Source organism: Danio rerio, chromosome 7 (assembly GCF_052040795.2).
Source record: "Danio rerio strain M-AB ecotype USA chromosome 7, GRCz13ab, whole genome shotgun sequence".
NCBI classification, from domain to species: Eukaryota; Metazoa; Chordata; class Actinopteri; order Cypriniformes; family Danionidae; genus Danio; species Danio rerio.
The window spans coordinates 16,733,751-16,759,430 of NC_141027.1; the positions used below are offsets into that span (position 1 = coordinate 16,733,751).

General features: G+C 35.9%; 2 protein-coding genes across 9 annotated transcripts in view; one reads left to right on the top strand and one right to left on the bottom strand.

Annotated features, from left to right (window-relative positions):
* LOC147835938 (uncharacterized) overlaps positions 1-25,680 on the bottom strand; it is a 939,756-nt gene that overhangs the window by 186,830 nt on the left and 727,246 nt on the right. The window lies entirely within an intron of this gene.
* nav2a (neuron navigator 2a) overlaps positions 2,209-25,680 on the top strand; it is a 400,576-nt gene continuing 377,104 nt past the window's right edge. For 4 of the 8 annotated variants that reach the window (XM_087260653.1, XM_087260663.1, XM_087260656.1 and 1 more), the window contains exons 1-2: positions 2,209-2,256; positions 4,232-4,753. In XM_087260653.1, coding sequence (XP_087116779.1) covers positions 4,517-4,753 — 237 coding nt within the window. In that variant the 5' untranslated portion in view covers positions 2,209-2,256; positions 4,232-4,516. The remainder of the gene's footprint in view (positions 2,257-4,231; positions 4,754-25,680) is intronic. The other 4 variants (XM_087260652.1, XM_087260657.1, XM_087260655.1 and 1 more) reach the window with 1 other exon arrangement.

Here is a 25,680-nt window from a genome sequence, read left to right on the forward strand (position 1 = left end):
GCATGAATTAATCCTAGTAGAACATTTACTAATGCATTATTAAAATAATTGATTCTTGTTAGCATTCATGTGTTGCGAGTTCACCATATAACTATTAATTCACAATGAACAACTTTTCATAAATTTTCGCAAATTTTCATTAATATTTTAACAATGATCAATACATTTATTACTGTATTTATTCAATATTAGTGTAATGTGTTAAACGCATTAACTAACATTAATTAATACATTAATACATTAAAACAGCCTAATTGTAAAGTTGTTTGACAATTTACTTCACTGCATTTGTAAGGTAAAAGTCTGATACTTTTATTATTATTATTTTTAAAATAATGGCAAAAGTTTTCAGTTTCTCTATTTTATTTCACCTAATATATATATGTATATATATATATATATATATATATATATATATATATATATATATATATATATATATATATATATATATATATATATATATATATATTTTTTTTTTTTTTTTCTAAACTATTCTAAAACTAAAACATTGGTGTTGTGTTGTCTAAATTGAATGTCTAAAACATTTTTGTTTTTTTCATATGAAAAAGCTGTAAATGACTATATAAAAACTGTAAATGTAAAGTCTTATATTTTTTATTTAGGAAGAAATATATTTATATTACTGCTGGGCAAAGATTAATCAAAAAATGCTAAATTGTTTTGGCAAAATATTTGTGTGTAATGTGTATATTTATTATGTGTACAGACATGCATGCATATATTTGAGAATTCTTTTTTTGTAAATATACAATTTGTCCTTCCAGCTGCAACCCAGCATTGGGAAACACCAAAACACACTCATTCACACACATGCACTACGGCCAACTTAGTTCATCCAATTCACCTATAGTTCATTCAATTCAACTGACCCAGCCAGAGCTCGAGCCACCAACCTTGCTGTGAGGCAACAGCGCTAACTACTGAGCCACCGTGTTGCCACAATTTTACTTTTTTTTTATATAATGACAAAAGTTTATAGTTGTTCTAATTTTATTCCTGTATACATGGTTATTTTATTTCACCAAATATTGTATTTTTTATTTCTAAACTATTCTGAAACTAAAACATTGAAATTGTGTTGTCTAAATTGAATATGTCTGAAACATGGCACCTTTTGTTTATTATGAACAAAAAAAGCTGTTAATAACTTCATATTAAAAGATTAAGCTTTTTAATTTTATATAGGACGAAATATCATGTATGTTAGTGCTGGGCAAAGATGAATAGCACAAAATACAAGTTTAATTTGACAATATATATGTGTGTACTGTGTGTATTTATTATGTACAATTGAAGTCAGAATTATTAGCCCCCCTTTGAATATATATATATATATATTTTTTTTTTTTAATATTTCCCAAATTATGTTAAACAGGGCAAGGACATTTTCACAGTATGTCTGATAATATTTTTTCTTCTGGAGAAAGTCTTATTTGTTTTATTTTGGCTAGAATAACATACATGCATGCATATATTTGAGAATTGTTTTAGTTAAATTTAAATATTCAATTTATTTGTACATAATACAATTTATATTATTATTATTATTATTATTTATTATTATTATCAATCATTTTATGCTGGCTATACACACACACACACACACACTTCTGTATATATGTTAGAATGTTTAATTATTCATTCATTCATTTATTTTCTTTTTGGCTTAGTCCCTTTATTAATCCAGGGTCGCCACAGCGGAATGAACCGCCAACTAATCCAGCATATGTTTTACACAGCGGATACCCTTCCAGCCACAACCCATCTCTGGGAAATGTTTGATTATTTGTTATGTTAATATTTACTACTAATATCATTTCATAATACATTTATACTAATTTAAAAGATAAACGAATACTTTTCTCGCAACACTACTTTTGCCTAGCCTACAAATTCTAAACTAATGTATTAATATTTGTATATATCATACATTTTCTTTTATTGTTATTATTGTTTTTTATGTAATCTATAGTATAGAAAAATGAAACAATAAACACATTGTCTTCCAGCACCACTGTTTTTCGTTACATTGCCTTTGTCCGCCGCCAGGTGTCAGTGTGCGCATTGGCTGTGTCGGTTTCTATGGAGACGTTCAGCGGTATGAAGCGTCTAGAAAGCACACGAGAGTGTGTGAGTGCGGAATGACGTCATGTGCTGGAGTGAAGCTGCTGTGGCTCCGCGCGTGCACTGCTGCTCCGCATCCCTCAGCGGACGCTCACAGCTCCTGCTCCGGTGAGTTTCCTCCTATTTTACTGTCTGTCGTCTTTAAGTTAGTGTTTGGACTTGAATATGCCTCGTCACATCTCATCTGTAAGTTCGCGGCTCTGAATTATTGTGCGGTGTTACATTTTTATACTCAATCACTTCGGAACCGAAGCATCTCGACTACAATGAAGGAGGGGCTGCATGGCTGAAATATGACTAGTTAAATCAGAAGTCATTGTTTTCATGGATTCGTACAGAAAAAAAAATAATCAGATGAATGTTTTAAGTGTTTTAAAAATACCTTTTTGGATTGTTATTTGCTTGTCTGTCACTTGCGTGAGCATGTTTTGACAATATCAAAGTTGAACACTTGTGATTGTTTATTTTGGCGAAGAAGCTGTATTTAGAACCATTTATGGGACATTTTATTAGCTTTCCCTGAAATTAAAACACCAATACAGTGAATATAAAGTATTTCATGCCAAAAATTTACAATTTAACCTACAGCTTTAATAGTTTTTTTATGCTAAAAACTGTTATAAATACCTCAGAAAAAGCAAGTTTAAGTTGTTATTATTCACATCAATTAATTAAAAACATGAAATTAGCAATACATTCTATAAATAAATACTAATATATAATACAAATAAACTTGCAACGGTCCCCATGTTTCTGTCAGTCCTGTCACATTTGCATTAAATTTAACATAATGTATGCAATACACGATTAAGGCTCGGAAGTGACATCATTTGACGGAGAAGAAGCTGACAGTGATCAAGGGTGCCTTCTTTCATTAAATTGTATGATTTTCTACTTGTTTTTGTATGATTATTTTGAGGACAACAAGCTTAAGTCAGGCCCTGTCACATTTCTTACAAGTGAAAATGTAAGTTTCTGGTAGATTGTCCCTTATTTTGGCATAGGAACTGCATTAAAACCATGTGTTTTGCTCATTTGTTTGCTTATGGGATGTTATATGACTTATGTGTAACTTTACTTGTTAGGTCTTATATTGAAAGTAGTGATCCAACAAAATACATGCATAAAACTCTCATACCTATCTGACAACATGATTCAATCCTTATGCAGCATTTAGCTTCAATATTAAGTTAATTTAGTTATTTTTCAAGGGATAGTTCACCCAGATATGAACATTTACAGTTAATTAACTCCTTTAGCCATCTAATGTAGTTCTGCAATATACATTTAATAATTTGTAGCTGAAACTGTGGTCATTAGTCAGTTATCTGAGACTTTGACTGTCCAAAAAACTAAAACTGTAGTTAAATCCGGAGAAACAAAATGAATACTGGCCACTGATAATATATATATAGGGTATTATGAAACCAGTCAGTCATTCGTTATCTTTTATCCTCAGTGAATAATTCTGTAAATGAGTTTTATTAATTACAATATCACAAGTATTTTGCATTTTATAAATCACCAATGACCACAGTTTTGTCTAAACATCATAAATATTATAGTTACTAAAGAAAAAAGTTACCCACATTGTGGATGGCCTAAGAATGAATAGATTGACTGCAATTTTTAGTTTTTCATAATCTCTTTTAATAGAAGTAGCCATCTAATTCAGTTGCAATAAACATTAAAGAAGGTTTATAGCTGAAAGTGTGGTCATTGCTGATTCTTTTGGGACAGTCCAAAAAAAAAAAATGTACATTAGAAGCAAAATTAATACCTGTGACTACTGACAATATATTGAGGTCTTTTGAAGCCCCCAAAAACAATAATTTTACAAGTATTTTGGATATTATAAATTACCAAGGACCACAATTTCAACTAAACATCTTTAATATTATACTACAGAAAACGTTACCCAAATATTAGATGGCTTAAAAGGTAAATAAATTAACTGCAAATTTTATTTTCTACTAGTTTTACTTTACTTTTACTACTTATTTTGTCATGTTTTTTAATAAAATTAACTAAAATGATCTTTGTCTTGTTTCTCTTTGACCGACATGCACCTGTTCATGCAAAGAAGACAAATCCCCGCTCTGCAAACACTGTCTCTGGGTACTTTTAGAGAGGATTTCTACAAGAATCAACTCTGACGTAAAGCTGCAGGAGGATGACAGTATGCCGTTTTCAGATTCTGGGATCATCATGACTTTGTGAATGCAGAAATGTGTAATTATGAAGTTGGGGTTGCCGGTCCCAGGGGCCCTTCCCCCCTTCCCGATGCCTGTCACAGAGCAGCCGTGCTGGGCTTCATCTAAAGGGATGCACCATGGTGTGAACACGCGTCTGTTCTACTCCAGCCTCAATGAATCGCACGAATGAACGGACATTTCTGTGGCAAAGGGAATTAGCGCGGTCGCATAGGGACTTTGGATTTGGGAATACAGGAACCGGTCGGAGAGCGTTGGATTGTTATTTGAAGAAGTGCTGTGGATACTTCAAGGAGTGTTTCAGGAAGATGTCTGAGTCGGGAGCCGAGGCGTCTGCATCTCAGCCCCAAAAGCGGAAGCCAGTGATTCATGGTCTGGAGGATCAGAAAAAGGTGAGTGCTTTGGGTTGAGATGATTAAAACTGCAGTGTTTCCCACAATCAAAAGCCTGTTGGTTTCTTAAATGCCTCAGATTTGTGTTGGCCTCCAAATAGGACTTTTTCAGCTTCTGTTTGCAAACATTTTCAGTTTTATTGTAATGAAAAAGGAGGAACTTGGAACACTTTCACCTTGGCCATGCTGTGCATTATCCGGTGATTTATGGTCAGCTGAGGCCGTGCACGTCCCTTGGCATATGGCCCAATAGCATAGCACCAGGTGCAACGGCCACTTAATTGACTTGTGCTGAGATTTGTGTGTCTGCTTTATGACTGCTTGCACATGCACACGCTGACCGCATAGCTTGTGTATAATTTGAGATTCTTATAGCAGCGAAGCATAAGAAAAGTGTTGGTGTTGGTGTAATGCCAGGTTCAGGTATGGCTATATATTTTTTTGTTTGTTGCGATGTCATTGATTTCATATTTTGTTTATTTATAAAAAATATTTCTATATTATTGTCTTATTGTGAACTATAAACATATCTGACTGCACTTTGCTTCTTGAGCAGTCAGCATTTGCCACCTGCAATGATATACTGTACGTGATGTCATCAAAAAAGTGGCAATGCTGTTGGAAGTGGGTTCTGGCTTCTGGAAACAAGCATAAACAATGGCAGGGCCATTTCTTTGCCTTGCTTTCCTTTATGAAAATCAACTAGCTTTTTTGTAGTAAAAGTCTATAAAACATGTTTTTGGCCCAATGGTTACCATGAATTGATTTTATTTGTGTGCACATGTTATATGAAAATATCTTTTCTCACTTTAAATGGTGAAATGCTGGTGAAGTAGTAATAATAACAATTCAATTCAATTTAACTGTTAATTGTCATGTGCACAGTAAGGAAACGCGTCTCCCCGTACAATAAGATTCTTACTTTGCCGTCCACAGTGAAGTCATACACACAACATACACATCATACACAACATACACATAAATACACATATATACACAGAAGTGACTGAAGTATGATTATAAAATGTAAGTATATAAATATCTATGAAAGTAAACAATATATAAACCTGATTTGAGTAATGAAACAGATGTAAACAATGTACACTGTTTTTTTTTTTTTTTAATTGTGCTCATTATGCAAAAAGTGCCTAGTGCAATTGGCTTATGTGCAAAAAAAATAAAATAGTGCAAAATGGGATGGAGAATGTAGTGTTGTACTGAGCAGAAAAAGAGACTGGTTTGTGCGTTGGTTATCTGTTTAGAAGTCTGATAGCTGATGGGAAGAAAGAGTTCTTGAGTCTGGCAGTCCTGCATCTCACACTCCTATACCTCCGCCCTGAGGGTAGGAGTGTGAATAATCCGTGTTGTGGGTGAGTGGAGTCTTTCAGGAATAATAATAATAATAATAATAATAATAATAATAATAATACCTTTTATTTATTTATTTATTTATAGGCGCCTTTCAAAGCACTCAAGGACACCTTACAGTATGTCAAAGGCACATTATAAAAAAAAACAAGACAGAAGAAGAGTAATAAAACATTGTATTAATCCAGAAAACCCTTAAAAGCAATCCTGAACAGAAAGGTTTTAACCTGGGATTAAAATTGGAGATAGAGTCCAAGTGACTCAGATCTAAACTAAACTGAACTTCATTTATTAAATGTATTTATTTATTTATTTATTTTATTCCTCAGTTATATTGAGGGTTATTCTTCTATTTTGTTCTTCATTTAATGTAGGTAAGTTTAAGGAATTCAAGTAATTGTCAATTTGAGTCACATCTCCCCCTGGAGCTCTAGAATATAGGGATTTTATAATATTCTTTAAAAACGTCCTGAATTTCATTTTGTTTGTTTCTTATTGTTTTGAATTTTGGGTCTCTCATTCATTCATTTTCTTGTCGGAAATGAAATAAATGGTGCCATATCAATACAGTTTCACCAGATGCCTTGAATAACTCTATTTGGAAAGTTTCATTAATTCAGATTGATTCCAATAGTGGATTGAATCATGCATAAAATAATAAACAAATTACAAGCAATGTTGCTTTATTACATAGGTCTCAAACTCAATTACTGGAGGGCCACAGCTCTGCACAGTTTTGCTCCAAACTTGATCAAACACAGCTGATCCAACAAATCAAGGTGTTCATGACTCTTTTGAATACCTGAATTATTTGGATTGACTATGTTTGATCAGGGTTGGAGCAAAACTGTGCAGAGCTGCAGCCCTCCAGAAATTGAGTTTGAGACTTATGCTTTGTGGTTGTGTCAAACAGTATTCAGGTACAGAAATTGGAAAAATCCAATGTAACAAAACACTGCATCATATAAATAATAAAATGAAATGTGTCTTTATTAAAGTTGCAAATGGTGCAATTTCTCATGCCTGAATGCTTTAAACCAGGGGTCTCAAACTCGCGGCCCGCGGGCCATTTGCGGCCCTCGGGCCATTTGCGGCCCTAAGTGCAATATTTTGTGGCCCGCGCCGACCGCTGTACACTGACAGAATCAGCGGAGCGGGGAGAGAGAGCGCTCCCCGCTCCGCTGATTCTATCCGTACACAGTGGTCACTGGCATTCCCCGCCCGCCGTGTAAACAAAGGGGTGGGGATGCCGGTGACGTCACCCCGCACCCCGCCCCTTTGTTAGACGCTGTGACGGGTGGGAAGTGTTAGGAGGGAACTCGCGCCGGCCAGAACCAAGGTAAGCTGTTCCCGCCCCTGCCTGCCACTTAGCTACCTATCTGCAGCCTGCCACCTACCTAGCTACAGCCTGCATCTTATATTATAGGCAGATACAGACTGATGTGACTGGAGTGGGGTGGGGGTGTTTTATTTATACATATATACGCCTTTTTTTTAGGTGAGGGAATGGAAGTTTTGAGCGAGTTCCCCCACTTTTTTCTGTGTGAGAAGTTATTCTCCACCTTGAACTTCAATAAGTCAAATTACAGGTCTAGACTTAATGATGATCATCTTCAAGCCATACTGAGGGTCTCAACTGCTTCCGCTCTAAAGCCAAATGTGGTTCAGATTTGTGAGAAGAAGCGCTGTCAAGTCTCTGGCAGCAAGAAGTAGGCAAAAGATGCCATGTTCAGAAGAACTGTTCATAATCTTCACTCAATGTTCTATTAATGTTCAGGACACTTCATGTTCAGAAGAAATAATTAAAACTGTTAATAATGACATTTGAGGACTTTTTTTTTTTTTGTGAAATCCCTTATGCGGCCCAGCCTCACCCAGACTTTGCCTCCTGCGGCCCCCAGGTAAATTGAGTTTGAGACCCCTGCTTTAAACTCTCTTGAAATGTTTATACAGTCACAGACCTCAAAAACGCAGGCAGATTTCTCTCTCTCTCTCTCTCTCTCAAAAAAAAAAAAAACTATGGTCAACTATAAACCTAACTCAACATTGCATATTTTGTGATGTGATGTGACTATTATAGATGTGCACATCGTGATATTGATGCTGAAACTATGTATTATGCAGAGCTACAAAGAACATTTTCAGTTCTTTGTTTAGCTTTTAAAATAGAAGCAGATTATCCACCACAAAGGTTTTTATTATAAAATAAACAGCTTGAAAAGCTTAAAACACTTTAGAGCAGTCATCTCAAAAGCCTTAGCCTACTTTGCATCCGATATAGGTTTGCCCCTCAGAACGAGCGTATTCTGCTCTAAAGAGCTGAACTAATTGGCTTAGAGATTCCTCAAGGCCCATGTTTCACTTCCGTCTCCGAGAATCTGATTTTACATGTAAGCCGATACCCATTCGCTTGCCTCTCCAAGCATGACATGTTTAGCTTGGTGTAAATCCTACCATGAAGCAAGTAGACGAAGCTTGGGCTTCCTGGTTGCCCAGCCGGATCCTTCAGGGGCATTTTGGTTCCTCGCCCAGACTTAAAGGCTCGTCTTGGAGGACCATTAAAGTATACAGACTCCTTTCAATGACATTTGTGGTGGATGGGCTTCTTTCCGTCATTCTCTTTGGTTTGACTCCATTAGATATGCAAAACTGATCACCTGGGAATCTAGCAGAACATGAATTAATTACAGTCGCAAAAAGCACAGCTGCTGTTCCCCAATTTTTCAGCATGATGAACCCTTGTTAGGATGCTACGCCTTCTAAAATGAACACACAGCATGACAGAAAGAAGATTGTTGGTATGAAGACCAAATTACTAATTGCATATCAGAAATGTGGTCAATGTGCTTGTGCCAGTGCACATATGACAAAAATGTTACCTCATCCTGATAATGATATACAGTTGAAGTCAAAATTATTAGCCCTCTTTTTAATTTTTTTTTTTTTTAAATATTTCCCAAATGATGTTTCAGAAAGTCTTATTTGTTTTATTTTGGCTAGATTAAAATCAGTTTTTTATTTAAAAAAAATAATAATTTTAAGGTCAGTATTATTAGCCCTCTTATTTTTTTTTTTTTTTGATTCTCTAAAGAAGAAACCATCGTTATACAGTGACTTGCCTAATTATTCTAACCAGCCTAATTAACCCAGTTAAGCCTTTAAATGTCACTTATTCTGAATATTAGTATTTATAAACATCTAAAAAGTATTATTTAAAATATATTAAGTAAAATATTATTTACTGTCATTATGGCAAAGATAAAAGAAATGAGTTCTTAGAAATGAGTTCGTGAAACTCCAACCCCAGATTAATTGAGGGACAAAGCCGAAAAGAAAATGAACGAATAAATAATAACAATAATATATATATATAATATGTTTTTATTAAGTGCTTATACATTTTAAAGAATATATTTAGACATTTAAACATTATTATGGGATCATATTTCTCACTTTATTTAGAAACTAAGGGCAGATGTTTTAATGATTTAAAAAAATTATAAATATAAAAAAATAAAATATAAAATGCTTTTCAAAAACAAATGATTGCTGGTCATTAATAAAAACATTTCGCTAGGTAAAATATAAATATTGTACTTTCTTACGTTTCTCAAATCAAATCATGTTGTTACTTATGTTTCTGTATCCCTTTAATTGTGTGTAATATTGCGCTCATAAATTCTGAATAAATGTTACCAAAAAGGTGGCACGGTGGCTCAGTGGTTAGCACTGTTGCCTCACAGCAAAAAGGTCGCTGGTTTGAGTCCAGACAGGGCCAGTTGGCATTTCTGTGTGGAGTTTGCATGTTCTCCCCGTGTTGACGTGGGTTTCATCCGGGTGCTCCGATTTCCCCCACAGTCCAAAGACATTCTTTATAGGTGAATTGATTTAACAAAATTGTCCGTATTGTGTGTGTGTGTTTCCTAGTAATGGGTTGCAGCTGGATGGGCATGCGCTGCGTAAAACATTTATGCCTAGTTCAGACTGCGTGATTTTAGCCCCGATTTTGGCTCGCCGACAGGTTTTGAGAAATCGCCGACAAATGCCTGAAATCACAGGCAAATCGCCGCTCGTGCACGTGAGTGACAATCACACAGTATGAACGTTCAAAGACGCGATCTGAGAGAATCGCCGATGAGTCGCCGATGCCTGTGAGATATTTGGCATGCTAAATATCTGGAGCTGTCGGCGATTCAAATCATGCCGTGTGAATTGAGTTTTGACTGAAAATAACATCAGCCATCGCCTACAGCCAATGAGAGAGCAGCTTTCACTTGTGTGTGCGCGTGTGTATACCTGCTGCAGGCCAGCGGGAGGCTGGGGGAGAAGTTAAAAGCGCTCTTTTTCGGTTTATTTGGACCCACGAAATGGAGGAAAAACTAGTGGAGGTTTGACTGGATTCAGGAGCAACCGTGTCTGTTTGACGTTTCATACAGAAAGAAATTAGTGTATTATCAACGTTGAGGAGAAATGGCTAATTCCCTTTAAACCCAGGTGAGCAAACATGTGCATGTTCTACCCCATTAAAGGCTTCTTTCTCATTATGTAGTTAATAACAAAATATATACACGTGTTTTTGGCTGTGAGACGTAGTTTGGACGCAGTTGTCGGCGATTCTTCCTATAGTAAAGTCATGCAATGTGAATGTCCCAGTCGCCGATCCATCTTGCAGTGTAAACAAAGCAGCGACGAAACACAAGCCCAGACAGTCAAGCAGTGTGAAAATATCTGTGACACGACTACTTTGAAAATCATGCAGTCTGAACTCGGCATTACTGGAATAGTTGGCAGTTCATTCCGCTGTGGCGACCTCTGAAATAAAGACTAAGCTAAAGGAAAATGAATGAATGAACGAATGAATATTAGCAAAAAAAGCAATGGATTTTGTGATTCCACGAAATAAACGATTACTTTGTCCAAATGTTATATATTTCATCATATTACTCAGCCTTAGCTTATGCCAGGATATTTTTGCATTGCACAATAGCCTTATTTAGAAGAAATTAGTGATTCTGAACAGTTACATCTGTGTGAAAGTATACGATCCATTGTTTGTGGAATAACAGGGCTCTCCCTGGATCTGACGCTAGGTGTTTCCCAATTACCTCCCACCATATAGATTTTCCTCAGAGAGCTGCTTCTGCTTTTGTTAATTGGATTTTCTCCTTACTATTGACCCTGATTTTGTTGATTACGTGTTTCATCAAATGATGTTTCCGGGGAGAGGCGCAGGTAATGCACTTCACTGTGGAATTGCTCATCGAGGTGAAACTTACATCATTTTTTTCCCATTCTGAAGCTATGAATTTTAGATTAGGAGCTGGTAATGACAAAGAGCCCGTGAACTCCAGCCCTCTGTTCATTGACAGCAGGAAGGGTGAATCAATGAAGAGGCTCATATACATTAATGAAATAGCTATAATTGAAAAAGCATAAAGGCTTGTATTGAGTATTGTCTCCACGTATTCTCAAAGGCATTGCACAGCTTTGTTTTGCTTTTGGAGAGACTAAAATGTGTTGTGGGTTTGATTTGCTCCTGAAAAAAACACAGTGAATGGTTTCTTAATGGAGACCTATTTGGTAGCATTTCCATTCTGTAATTTGTTTTGATAGGAACTCAAGGAATGCTATAAATGCAGTTGCAAATATGAAGTAAATTATTATTGATTATATATTTTTATAATTTTTAAAAATAGATTTGACTGCTTTTAAATGTCCATTACACTGCATGATATAAATGAATGACAAAAAGCCAGGACAACACATATTTTTTATGTTTCTTTAACTTATTTTAATAAGTTAATCAGATTTCAACAAAAAAAAAAAATTGAGGCATTCAAAGTTTAGCTTAATATTTTAGACAGTTTGATTAATGTGAGTTGATATGACTAGAAATGTTGAGGTATGACAAACAAACGATATGACTTTTGTTTAGCTGAAAGTTGATTCAGCTAAAAAATTCAAGGCAACAAGAATTTTTACAGTGTGGAAGTAAATGTTCCTGCCCTAAAAATTCTGTCGTTTCTGCATCAAGATTTTAGTTTTTTCCATGTTAACATAACCTTGATCATGACTTAATTTTGACGGTTTAATATTTTTTATCAAAGTTTGAATAATGGTAATATTTAACACAATTTTTAAGGCCCCGGCATACCCCAGTAAACTTTTTCGTTCTTCGTTTAAGGGCAAATGAAAAAATTGCATGCCAAAGTAGGCGGAGCTGCAGATCACACCCACTGATTGTGTAATCATCACGGACCAATGGTAGATTAAAGGTGTTTAGAAGCCAAACAATAACCCCCAACCCCCCGTTTTCTACGCCAAAAGCAAACTTACTAAGTACTAACTTCATTTTGGATGGATTTTGTACAAGATTACGTAGTTTCAGTACATTCTACAAATTTGTTTAAAGTATACCGGTGCCTGTAGTTTAGACTTTTTACATTAGCCTATCATGGCTTATTCTGTAATTTATTTATTCTTCCTTAGTTTTTCTCCTTTTATTCTTACACTGCAAAAAATGCCTTTCCTACATTTTTTGGCTTATTTCAAGTCAAAATATCTGAAATCAAAAAGCATTTTCTAGACAAGCAAAAAATATGGTCTTGTTTCAAGAAATATGTCAAAATTAAAGTTTTTTTCCTTCATACAAGCAAAATAATCTGCCAGTAGGGTACGCAAAATAATTTTGTCAAAGCAAGATTTTTTTTTTGCTTACCCGATTGCCATATTTTGCTTGTTTTAAGGAAAAAAAATTCGTTTTGACGTTTGCTATTTTGTTTGCTTGTGTAGAAAATGATTCTTGATTGAAATCTTTTTTGCAGTATATTTCTTAATTTAGAACCGTCTCTGTGAAATTGCAGGTTTCTAACCGCTGAATGACCTGTACTCGTTCTTTAAGTGGTGGTTAGTTACTAACATAAACAGCCTGTCTTCAGAAGAACTTTTTTATCCTTTTCACAAACTGTTGGTTCCTGACTCTTTAAAATTTAGATTTTTTTTGTTGACGTTTACATAAAAAAGCCAGGTTTTTAAAAACATTGTGCATATATTTGTGTATGAATGTTGAACTCTCCCTTTGGTTGACATGTATACTGTGTCACTAGTGCACACTATAAACCAGAGGCAGTGTTTATTGAGCCCACACACAGTGGAAACAGACAGATCCCGCAAGTGCTGTTATCTTGCCTTCAGTATTATGAGTAGTTTTGCCTGCAGACACTCAGTTTAATATCTCATGGCTTATTAAAAACCCTGTCTATACATGTTATGCGTGATGTTAGGAGAGGTGAAAGAACAAATGCTTCTGTGTTTTAGAGGGTTCTAGAGGTTTTAGAGCTTTGACAGATCAACCTTTTCATGCAATCCTCTGTCAAAAGACACTGTTTCTTCCGAAACTTGTCAGGGCGAGACTTTTCTCTGCCTTTGGGAGTGAAAGACTGACGCTAATTGTAAATCAGACTGTTTGACTGTGACATTTCGGCCATCAGAATGCTTTTATTATAGGATGAGGAGGCTGTTTGTGTTTGTGCTTTTAGCCGAAGGAACTGTTTGTTTTGATCTTTTTCGCTTTGAGTCATATTGTGTGAAGTGTTAAAGTGCATGTCTGTTTTGACTTATTAAGGTTACCTGCCGTTGCTTTGATATTGACACTCTTTGAGATCGTTTTGACAGTAAAGAGAAAACGATGGCAGGTGTTTTGAAAAGTTTTGACGCCAAATAACCACAAATATGACGATCTATCTATAGGCGGCTGTGAATTTTGTTTATACAAACTCATGTGTACTCTCAGTTTGGGATGCAACGATTAGAGATTTTGGTTTTATGATTATAGTCTGAGGAATAATCACAGTTGCACAGTTATCACTATTATTATCCATTCAATAATTTCATAACACTACTAGTTCAGAAAATCACATGAAAACACCTTATATTTCAAATTGCTATCTGCTCAGTAATCATATGATACAGCACAAAATAATAATAAAGCAGTAGTCCATTTCTCTTTTTGGCATTTAAACATAATAGTTTTACTCTGAAAATAAATGACAGAACAACAAATAAATAAACAAAACACAATTCAAAATTAAAGACTTCCTTTTCAGGCTAAACACTTCTGTAAGACAAATTAAATTAAATACCATAAAAATCTAAATATACATGCGTATGACAAAGAAGAGAAGAATAAATGTATGAAGAGTTCAGATATAAAACCCTCTAAATCCATCAGATCTCTGTTGCCATTCATTGACAATCAGACAGGCTCATGCAGTTCATTAAAGTCCATCTTTTACAATCTGAATCGGAAGCGGAATAAAACAGTCTCCTTATCCCCTTGAGACCCTGCGTCCATTACAATGGACATCACATGACATCCCATTTTTCTGAAATTTTGAAAATAATTCAGGTCTGAAGGGGTTAAAAAAGCCGGCATATCAGAGCGGTTGCATTAAAAACATGATTCGATTCGAGGTTTCTGATTGGTTCTCGGTATATACTGGCTTTAGCTGTCAAAGGCAAGTGCTGTTTAGTGCCTTTTGCAAACAAGCTGTTATTTCTGAATGCGCTGATTTAGATGATTTGAACTGTGTGTGTGTGTGTGTGTGTGTGTGTGTGTGTGTGTGTGTGTGTGTGTGTGTGTGTGTGTGTGTGTGTGTGTGTGTGTGTGTGTGTGTGTGTGTGTGTGTGTGTGTGTGGGTGTGTGTGGGTGTGTGTGTGTGTGTGTGTGTGTGTGTGTGTGTGTGTGTGTGTGAATTTACTGAATTATTCGCCCCCCCTGTTTATTTTTTTCCCCAGTTTCTGTTTTATGGAGAGCATTTTTTTTTCAAACCATTTTTAAACATAAAAGTTTTAATAACTCATCTCTAATAACTGATTTATTTTATCTTTGCCAAGATGACAATAAATAATATTTTACTAGATATTTTTCAAGACACTTCTATACAGCTTAAACTGACATTTAAAGGCTTTAGGTTAATTAGGTTAACTAGGCAGGTTAGGCAAGTTATTGTATAATGATGGTTTGTTCTGTAGACTATCAAAAAACTTAGCTTAAAGGGGCTAATAATTTAGACCTTAAAATGGTTCATTAAAAATTAAAAACTTCTTTTCTTTTGCCGAAATAAAGAAAATAAGACTTTCTCTCCAGAAGACAAAAATTTAATCAGACATACTGTGAAAATTTCCTTGCTCTGTTAAACATAATTTAGGAAATAATTAAAAAGGAAAACAAATTCAAAGGGGGGCTAAAAATTCTGACTTAAGCTGTATATATTAGTGCTGCACCAAAAAAAAAAAAAAAAAAAAAAACGTTCAGCAACGTTTTTGGTTGGTTTATTATAGTTTATGTTGAAGCACTCCCTTTCAAAATAATCCCAATTTATCGAAAATTATGAATTGCAAATAGACATCTGCTGAAATTATATTGAATATTTCCCTCTCCGCTGTCGCCACTGGCTCGCATGGTTCAGTATTGGTAGAGCTACGCATTGATGAATTTGCTCTTCAGTGTTTGAACTCTCAGTAATGATTTTAAATCACACTGAACTGAGCTAAACTGAACTGAACTTAAACACTAACAACTGAACTACCCTGATCCAGTTACTATGACCATTTATGTGAAGCTGCTTTGACACAATCTACATTGTAAAAGCGCTATACAAATAAAAAAAGCTGAATATTGCAATATTTTTATATTTTTACAATATCATGCAGTCCAATATATATCAAATAAAATCAATATTAACTTGTATATTATACAAATTGACAGAATAACATAAACAACATATCCAAGATAACAGTGTAAAATATGCCAAATACGCAAATTCCCTTTCCTCTATTTTCGGTATTTTAAGCATATTGCCAGTAATGTTTTGTCTTTTGCAGATTTAACTGCATTGCTTAAAACTGCATCAAAGTCAATAATTGCCATTTTTAACACTATATCTATCTCTATGCACCTTTATTTAGTAATGCTGGCTTCCTTCCCAGAGATGCAAAGAGAGACCGCTGACAGTCTTGATTGATCGTTTGCCACCGGCCCTTGCAAGAAATATCTGAGCCTAATTGAACATAATATCAGCCAGGCAGGAAAGCTCATTGAAAAATGACTGTCACAGCCTCTTTATTTACAGCCAGCCATTATCACGTAATCAGGTTTCCTCCCCTTCCCCCCTGCCGGAGTTTCACCAGCGGAGATGAGAAGTGTGCGCCGCGCTCTTTCTTTACACCTCTCTGACAGTTCATCTCAATAACTCCTGCGAGAAACTCCTCAAGCATGGAGGAAGGTCTTACTCCCTCCAGCAGAGATGTGAGAGCAGACATAAGACTTCTGTCTTGTGGTATTACAAGCTGCTGCATTTACATTATCATAATATAGTGTAGGCCTACATTAGATGTTGCGCATTGGTAGTTGTGCAATGGCGTATATGGTGTTGTAATGTACTTTTGGGCAGTATAGTTCAATGTTAAAGATACAGTTCACAGAAAAATGATCATAATATGCTTATGATTTATTATTTCTCTATGATGAATAGAATTTGTTTTATTTACACGTTTTATTCTCTGTTGTTTTAGCGGTTTTAGAAAAGATAGAGCATTTATAAATATATATATATATATATATATATATATATATATATATATATATATATATATATATATATATATATATATATATATATATATATATATATATAAATATATAAATCCTCTATCTTTTCTAAAACCGCTACAACAACAGAGAGAATAAAACGTGCAAATAAAATAAATTCTTTTCCAACCCTATGTAGGTATTTTGAACACAAAATAAGATATTTTAAAGAATGCTGCGTGGTAATCTATAGCCACTAGCCATTGATTTAAATAGTATTTTTATTTCTTTACTATAGAAGTTAACAGTTACACTCACCGGCCACTTTATTAGGTACACCTTACTAGTGCCGGGTTGGACCCCCTTTTTACCTTCAGAACTGCCTTAATCCTTCGTGGCATAGATTCAAAAAGGTACTGGAAATATTCCTCAGAGATTTTGGTCCATATTGACATGATAGCATCATGCAGTTGCTGCAGATTTGTTGGCTGCACATCCATGATGTGATTCTCCTGTTCCACCACATACCAAAAGTGCTCTATTGGATTGAGATCTGGAGACTGCGGAGGTCATTTGAGTACAGTGAACTCATTGTCATGTTCAAGAAACCAGTCTAAGATGATTTGTGCTTTATGACATGGCGCATTATCTTGCTGGAAGTAGCCATCAGAAGATGAATATACTGTGGTCATAAAGGGATGGACATGGTCAGCAACAATAGTTAGGTAGGCTGTGGCGTTGACATGACGGTCAATTGGTTCTAAGCCACTAACTAAGTACTAACTATTGATACAAGGCAGGATGAATCCATGCTTTCATGTTGTTGATGCCAAATTCTGACCTACCATCAGTATATCGCAGCAGAAATCGAGATTCATCAGACCAGGCAACATTTTTCCAATCTTCTATTGTCTAATTTTGGTGAGCCTGTGCCAATTGTAGCCTCAGTTTCCTGTTCTTAGCTGACAGGAGTGGCACACAGTGTGGTCTTCTGCTTCTAGCCTATCTGCCTCAAGGTTGTGGGTTCAGAGATGCTCTTCTGCATACCTTGGTTATGCTCGACCAGTCTGGCCATTCTCCCCTGACATCATCAAGGCATGCCGCTCCCTGGATATTTTCTCTTTTTCAGACTATTTTCTTAAAACCCTAGAGATGGTTGTGCATGAAAATCTCAGTAGATCAGCAGTTTCTGAAATATTCACACTAGCCCGTCTGGCAGCAACAACTATGCCATGTTCAAAGGCACTTAAATCACCTTTCTTCCCTATTGTGATGTTTAGATTGAACTGCAGAAGATTGTCTTGACCATGTCTACAAGCCTAAATACATTGAGTTGCTGCCATCTGATTAGAAATTTGCGTTAACAAGCTGTTGGACAGGTGTACCTAATAAAGTGGTCAGTGAGTGTGTTTCTGTCTATATATGTATGCGAATTAATCTTCTGCGCAAAATTGGAATATGGCATTAAACATAAAATAAAGCAGCGATCCATACAATAAGTCGAAGAGAACAAGGTTTTTAGACATTCAGTTATTTTTTTGAGATTAGTTCATATAAACTATTAGTATTGTACTAGTATCATAATTGTATTGGGATTTGTGATCAATCACGGATTGGTATAAATTTTTGGCTGACTCACGGTTCATTAATACATTGTAAATGACTTTGTACACTGAAATCAGAAATTGTCCTGTACATTTTTCATTTTCATATCCTAATAAATGTTCTTGCACAGAAACCTTGCACACTTAGTCCGATGTGTGTTTATTAATTTGCTGCTAAAATATTGCAAAACAATTCAAACTCAGAGTCAATGCAAGAACCAATGCATTTGTTCTCCTCTCTCTTTTTTTTCTTCTTCTTATTTAAAAAGAAAATGTTGTTTCCAGTCAGTTCATCGCAAGGAGTGGAAGAAGAGTCCACCTCCTTATCAAATAGCTGTAAGGGATTATCTCGAAATTCAATGTTTATTTCAAGAAACCAATGGCATTTTGACACTTCTACAGCCACCTCAACACAAATCTGTCAACAAATTAATCCAGAACACAGACTGGCAGTATGTCAGAGGTATGGATAGGCACACACACAGACAAGCACACACACTCACCAAATGGTGGCAAGAGAAAGGTGTATGGAGCTTAAAATATGACAAAATTTTAATTTGAATTGTGTTAATTATAATTGTTGACAATTATAATTTGAAGTATAAACTATATAATTTAAAACTGAATATTATATGCCATTAAAATTTGTTTTGAATTTAAATTTCTTAACCTCAATATTGAACATTTGATATTTAAGACTAAAGGCAAATTTTTATAGACATGCTTTTTTAAGCAGCAGATTTTTTGGGGGGATTCTAAATAGACAGCAGATTTCCGGTTTGTAAAATTTTTTTTAAAATTAATTCAAGATAAAGAAATTAATTCAGTCACTTTCTTTTCAGCTTTGCCCCTTTAATAATCTGGGGTTACCACAGCGGAATGAACCGCCAACTTAACCAGCATATGTTTTACGCAGCGGATGCCCTTCAAGCTGCAACCCATCTCTAGGAAACATCCATACACACTCATACACTACAGACAATTTAGCTTACCCAATTCACCTGTACCACATGTTTTTGGACTGTGGCGGGAACTGGAGCACCCAGAGGAAACCCATGCATATGTGGGGAGAACATGCAAACTCCACACAGACACTTTAACTGACCCAGCCGAGGTTCGAACCAGCGACCTTCTTGCTGTGAGGCGACAGCACTACCTACTATCAAGCATACAGTCGTCTAGCAGTGGCTCTCAACCGTCAGCCAAATTAATTCTTTATGTTAAACATGTTTTGTCGTAAAGTGCTCTGAGTGACAGCATTCTGGATTTTGGGTTTTGCTTGTACATTGGATTTGATTTATCAAAACGCTTTCTACAGATACAAAAAAATTTTTATGTTGCCAATATGAATAAGATTTCACCAGATGACCCGAATAGCTCAATTTGGAAAGGATTATATATTTTTTGTAGATTGTGATGATTTCATAGGACAAATAATCTCCATAAACTAAACAGACAGCGTTAAATTGTTTTTTTAGTGTCTGTATTCAGATACATAAATGAAATAATCAAATGTAAATAAATAACACTGCATAGTGTTCACTCTAAAAAAATTAATACAATTCACAGGGGCAGTTGTGGCCTAATGGTAAGGGAGTTGGACTTGTATTTGAACGGTCGAAATAGGAATTCTCAATGTCATGACAAGGCAATTGCTGGGTTAAAAGCAGAGGGTAAAACCATACGTGAAGTTTATGTATAAACATATTTCGAGAGGATCACGTGCTTATGATTGCTAGCAGCTGACCTGCATTATCCAATTCATTATGATCCAATCAGATGACTCCTAAACTACTATAAATACCCTGGGGTTTATTCCATTGCTATCTTCGTTTTGAAGAGTCCCCCCTTCCTCCCCTACTCCTCCTTCTTAGACGGATGACACGGTGGCCCAGTGCCTAGCACTGTCGCCTCACACAAGAATGTCTCTGGTTCCTGGCTTTACCAAAACTAGCAGACATTTCTGTGCGGAGTTTTGCACTTCTCCCCGTGCTCACGTGGGTTTCCCCCGGGTTCCCCGGTTTCCTCCCACCGCCTAAAAACATGCAATTAAGTCAATTGAACAATCCAAATTGTCAACATAGACACGCTTCTAGTTAGTAATTAGTTTCAAGAGCATTCACTTGCTGCAGCAGGGGAGTTCTCGAGATCTACCTGAGCTCAAACTCCCCTCCCGCTTTGCAACGGGAGGGAGCCCTGGGCTCGAGGATCTCATGAGCTCAGGGCTCTCTCCCGGGACAGCATGCCAAACAAGCTTTATAATTAATCATCAGCTAAGTGTGAACTCTTGAACTTGATTTTGGGTAAAACCGTACTTGACAAAGCTCACTTCAACCCAAACAAGCAAATTAACTACTTTAAGTCAATAAAAGATGAACTTTACAACTATGACTCCAAATCAACTATAATCCCTCACACTTCAGATTCTGCGACTATTGGGGATTTGCACATTGAGATATCGATGCTAAAACAATATATTGTGCAGCCATAGTTTCGGAGCCAGTGTATAAATGCGAACAACACAACATGAGGTCGTATTTTTACCAATTCAACGTGCAAAGGATTTAAATCTAAATGCAATGTCATAATCTTTTCCTCCTGGTCTGTTAAATTCTTCAAGTCAGTGATGGTGTTTTAGTCTGAGGATGGAGAGTGTAGAAAGCAGCTCCTGACTCTCTGAGACCCCAAAGCACCATCTGTCAGTCCCCTCTTCCTCCTTACCCAGGGACAGGTGGTCAGGCCCAGTTGGAAGGTTGAAGCTGAGCATGACCAGTGCTGTATCTGTAGGTCTCGTCTACATCGTTTAATTAAACTACGCTAGCGTCTAGATCTTGGATACAATCTTCAAGAATCTCACTGTGCTGCTGTAAGCCGCAGATTTGGGCCATCATTTTGGACATGCTGGACTGGAGACGCATAATGGACTTGACAAGCCATGCATGTTTTGACAGGATTAATTCGATTATTGCAGGCCATCTGTATGTGCAGTATCCACATTATAATGTCTTTAAGATGTAAGTGTGGAATTCATGAAAGTTTCCAGTGTTACGTTGTAGGTGATTGACATTTATAAGCATTGACCTTTTTTTATAGTGTTTAACATTGTTATCTGTCACTAAATTAACCAGGTATATATTTTTACTAGTAAACACTGTTATTGAAAAATGACATGCCAATGTTATATCAAGACAGCATAACTCATTTCATTGCAGGGTTTTTGGAATTTATTTTTAAAACAACCTAGAAACTTTTATAGAATCTTTAATCTGTTTGCTAAATTAATATAATAGGTTTTAAACACTCTAGAAGGACGTAAAGTAGGGCTGGGCGATTTAAAAAATTTTTTTTTTGTATTAAGTCGAATTTACTTTTTGACGACAATTTATTTTATATTAAATCGAGAAATCACGATTTTTAAAAATAAAAATATTCCATACATTATAATGGCACCAATGTGCTTTGGTTCACTCTCTGTATGGAGCAGGTCGCACTCCAGAAGATTGAAGATTGCAGGTCGCACAACGCAGCACCATGGATTTTAGAATTCTTAACATAGGTTTCTATACACACACCGGCGCTGCAAGTCGGCATCGCCCAGCCACGTGCGCCATCTGATTAGTTTCATGTTAAACATCATGCGAATGTGCGCGTCTGGTGTGTGATACTTTGAACTGTCATGTGCGCGCTGTGTCGCTTCTGCTGTGCGACCTGCTTGACTGCCTGTCTGGGTTTCAAACATGGTAGTGACAGACTGAACACAGAGACTGGACAGCCTAATTTAACCCAATGGATGAAGTTGTGGGCTTGCATCGCAGAGCTGGTGCAAATACAACAAATACAAGCATTTAAGTGTCTTCAGTTGTGTATTTTTCTTTTGTTAATACCTTTGCATTAAACGCGCTTTGGTCCACTCTGTCACGCTACTCCAGCACTGCCTGACGAGGGGATTTACATTTAGACTAATGCAACAAGTAAAATCCTACATGACTTCATGCTTTACTAAGTCACGTCTGTGTGGATTGTCGAGACTTATTCCCTCATCAAGTCGATAAACTCGATCTCAACATGTATGTTTTTCAACCCTGCCATGTGAAAAACTTCGCCGATCTTTTGGTTTGAACATGAGCAGAGGTGAGGGCCTGTAGCAGTGAAAATGAAAGTACCCGCCCCATGACGTCATTTAGCGCAGGGGTTCCCAAACTTTTCAGCCCGCGACCCCCAAAATAACAATGTCAGTGACTCACGACCCCCATTTTTCAAAGTGGTTATACTGTAAATATATAAACGTTGCAGACACAACTATAGGCCCATATAAACATGAGCATATTGACAACACATAAATGCAACATAAAATGTTTTTTTTTTTATCATTTATTAATTTAATTACATTTAAATATAAAAATTAAAAGCTGATTGCTGATTTTTGTTTGTATGTTGTTGTTTCTTTAACGCAACTATTAATCTTCTTTGGGTTATGAATAAAATATGACAATTCAAACAGTTGAGTAAAATGTATTTAAATTTTGGAAATCACCAAGCGACCCCTTGTCATTGTCTCGCGACCCTCCAGGGGGTCCCGACCCCCACTTAGAGAACCACTGATTTAGCGGACCTAGTTGAAAACCAGACAGGCAGTCAGGCAGCATAATGCAGAGAGTGGAGCAAAGCGCATCAAATGATCGATATTTTAAAAGGGGAAAAATAGAATAAATATATTATTTTATATTAGACACACATCTGGTGCTTTTATTTGCTCCTGCTATACGTCCACAACTTCACACATTGGGTTAAATTAGGCTTTGCAGATTCCATGTTCAGTCCTTTACTTCCACTGTATCTCTTTAAGAAAAAGGCAGCAGCATTACAACCTGTCATTCAATCAGAAGACAAAGTCAAAGCCGAGCTGATAGCCAATCTTTCCTAGGCTCAGCAAAACTTGAAAAAAATACCTCTGTATTCCTGCAACTGCAATATTTACAGAAATATTTTTAATTAAAATCTTCTGCAACGATATTTAACTTGTGAATTTGTTTTACATTTATTTACACCTTCTTGACCAATTTATGTATGGCATGGCCACTAAAAATGCAATGTTCCTTAACCAGATGGTTTTTCAAGTTACTTATAAAAAGATTGTTACTTCAGTCATGTTGTTGTAATGTTTTAAGATGACTAGTTACACAATAAAAAAAATCGAAATCGTAAATTGGTCAAACTTTATAATTTTTTTTTTGCCAAATCGCCCAGCCCTAACATAAAAGTAAGAACCATTGGTCCCTTTATTAAAGGTTGTTTAGTTTTTTATTTTTGAAGCTGGTAGTCGACAAAAACAATGCTGTTTTAAAATGTCCAAATCATTCACAGAGTTATTAAGCAGTAGAAATGTGGCAAATCTTTGAGCTTTAATTTGGTTTCATTGATTGGATTTAATAAGCAATAAAACTATTGTGGGCTGGTTTGCAATGGCAGTACTCCACTATTCAGAGCAAGGTAGAGCCCTAAAATTTGCTTAGGGCTCCCCAATGTACAGGGCTGGCCCTGATAGTGAGTAATACTCAGATTTTCATCTCCACAATGACAAAACTTCTGGGAACATCACAGAAACCACATAGCATTAGGCTAAAAAAATATTAGACTATAGAGTCTCAATAGAAATGCTGTAGATCATTGCATACTACAATCAAGTTTGATTTCCATAAGTAGGTTTAAAAGTTAATTAAAGGTAATTAAAAGTAGTTTAATTAGAAGTAAAATATAAAATGTATATATAGAAGTAATATATATATATATATATATATATATATATATATATATATATATATATATATATATATATATATATATATATATATATATATATATATATTATATTATATTTTGCCTCCTATACACTGTAAAAAATGCTGGTTTCCACACAATCGTTTTGTGTTGGGGCAACGTGATAGAATTAGGAAGTAGAAGTTAACATTAGTTTTTACAAATTTAAGTAGATTAAACAAAAAACAATCAAGTTGTCCCCACAAAAAACTCAAAGATTGTGTTGTTTCAGCTCATTTTAAATAAGTAGTTTGAACAAACAACAAACATTTTATTTAGTGTAACAATAATTGCTTTTAATTTAGAAAGTAACTTGAAGTGTTGGACTTCAATCATATTTTTGATAATGTTCAATATTGTTTTGTATAATAATATTCATTTCAATTAATTTTTTTTTTTTGGCATAGCGCTTTTACAATGTAGAATGCATCAAAGCAGCTTAACATTGATGATTGAAACTGCTTCAGAATAGTAGGACAAAAAACTTGTTGGTCTTTATATAGGATAAAAAAGACTGGGAAACACTGATAAAAACAATTGCAATGATTTCCATGACCATTAGTTGTCCCGTACGAATTAAAACATAAGAAACGAAAAGTTTGCAAGGCCACATTTTGAATTCGCATTGCATTTCCATGCTTCAAATAGATTATTAGCCCAATAACCTGTTTATGGATTCCATCACACGAGGCAGCAGTGCTATTCCCAGTTTTAATTTATTGTCTGACCTTTCAAAAGGTCTTTGTTAGTGGCATCCAGGCTCCAGTAAACACCGCATTAATGGTAAACAAGATTTCGTGCTCTAAGACAAATAGCCATGCGTTCTGTTATTTATCATGGCACATCCGTCCAATACATACCCTGCTGATCTCGGCTAACACTTTTGCACGGGAGTGGACTGCCTTCCCAGAGTGCCTTGATGCTGTTTTTAAGGCTGTTATCTTCGGTTTCTAGCGTGTGCCACTGCTGATATACTCTACCTGCTTCAGTATTCCTCTTTAAGCCTTCATCCGCTTCCCAAACTCTTCACTAATGTCCCCCCCTTGGCATACGATCTCATCAAAATTCAATTTTACACTCTGGGAGCTTTCCTGCTGATAACAGGAGGATAAAGACGTTTTTTTTCTGTAGTCATATGTAACCTGCAGTGCAAAGCTGGAGAATCCCGTTTCTGCCACCAATTGGATGAGCAAGTTTGAGTGGTGAATCCTAATCGGCAAAGCTACAGACAAGCACAGGGACAAAGAGGGAAGGGAGGGATAGTGATGGAAAACACGGAAAGGCACTTCATGGAAAACCTGCAGTTGTTGCTGTGGGTTCAGGGGCAACGTGTGTATGTGTGTGTCTGTATGTGATGTGTGACATATTTATATGTTGTGTAAAAAATGTTGAGCCGCTGTTTTTCCTTCAGGGCTGTTGGGAAATGGGTTTGCCGAGGTGACAATGAGCAATGGCATTGGAGGCTTTGCTGGCCTTTTTGTGGCAAAAGGAAAAGTGGTTACATGTTTTCCGCCTGAATTGTATGAAACACTTATAGATTTTCGACA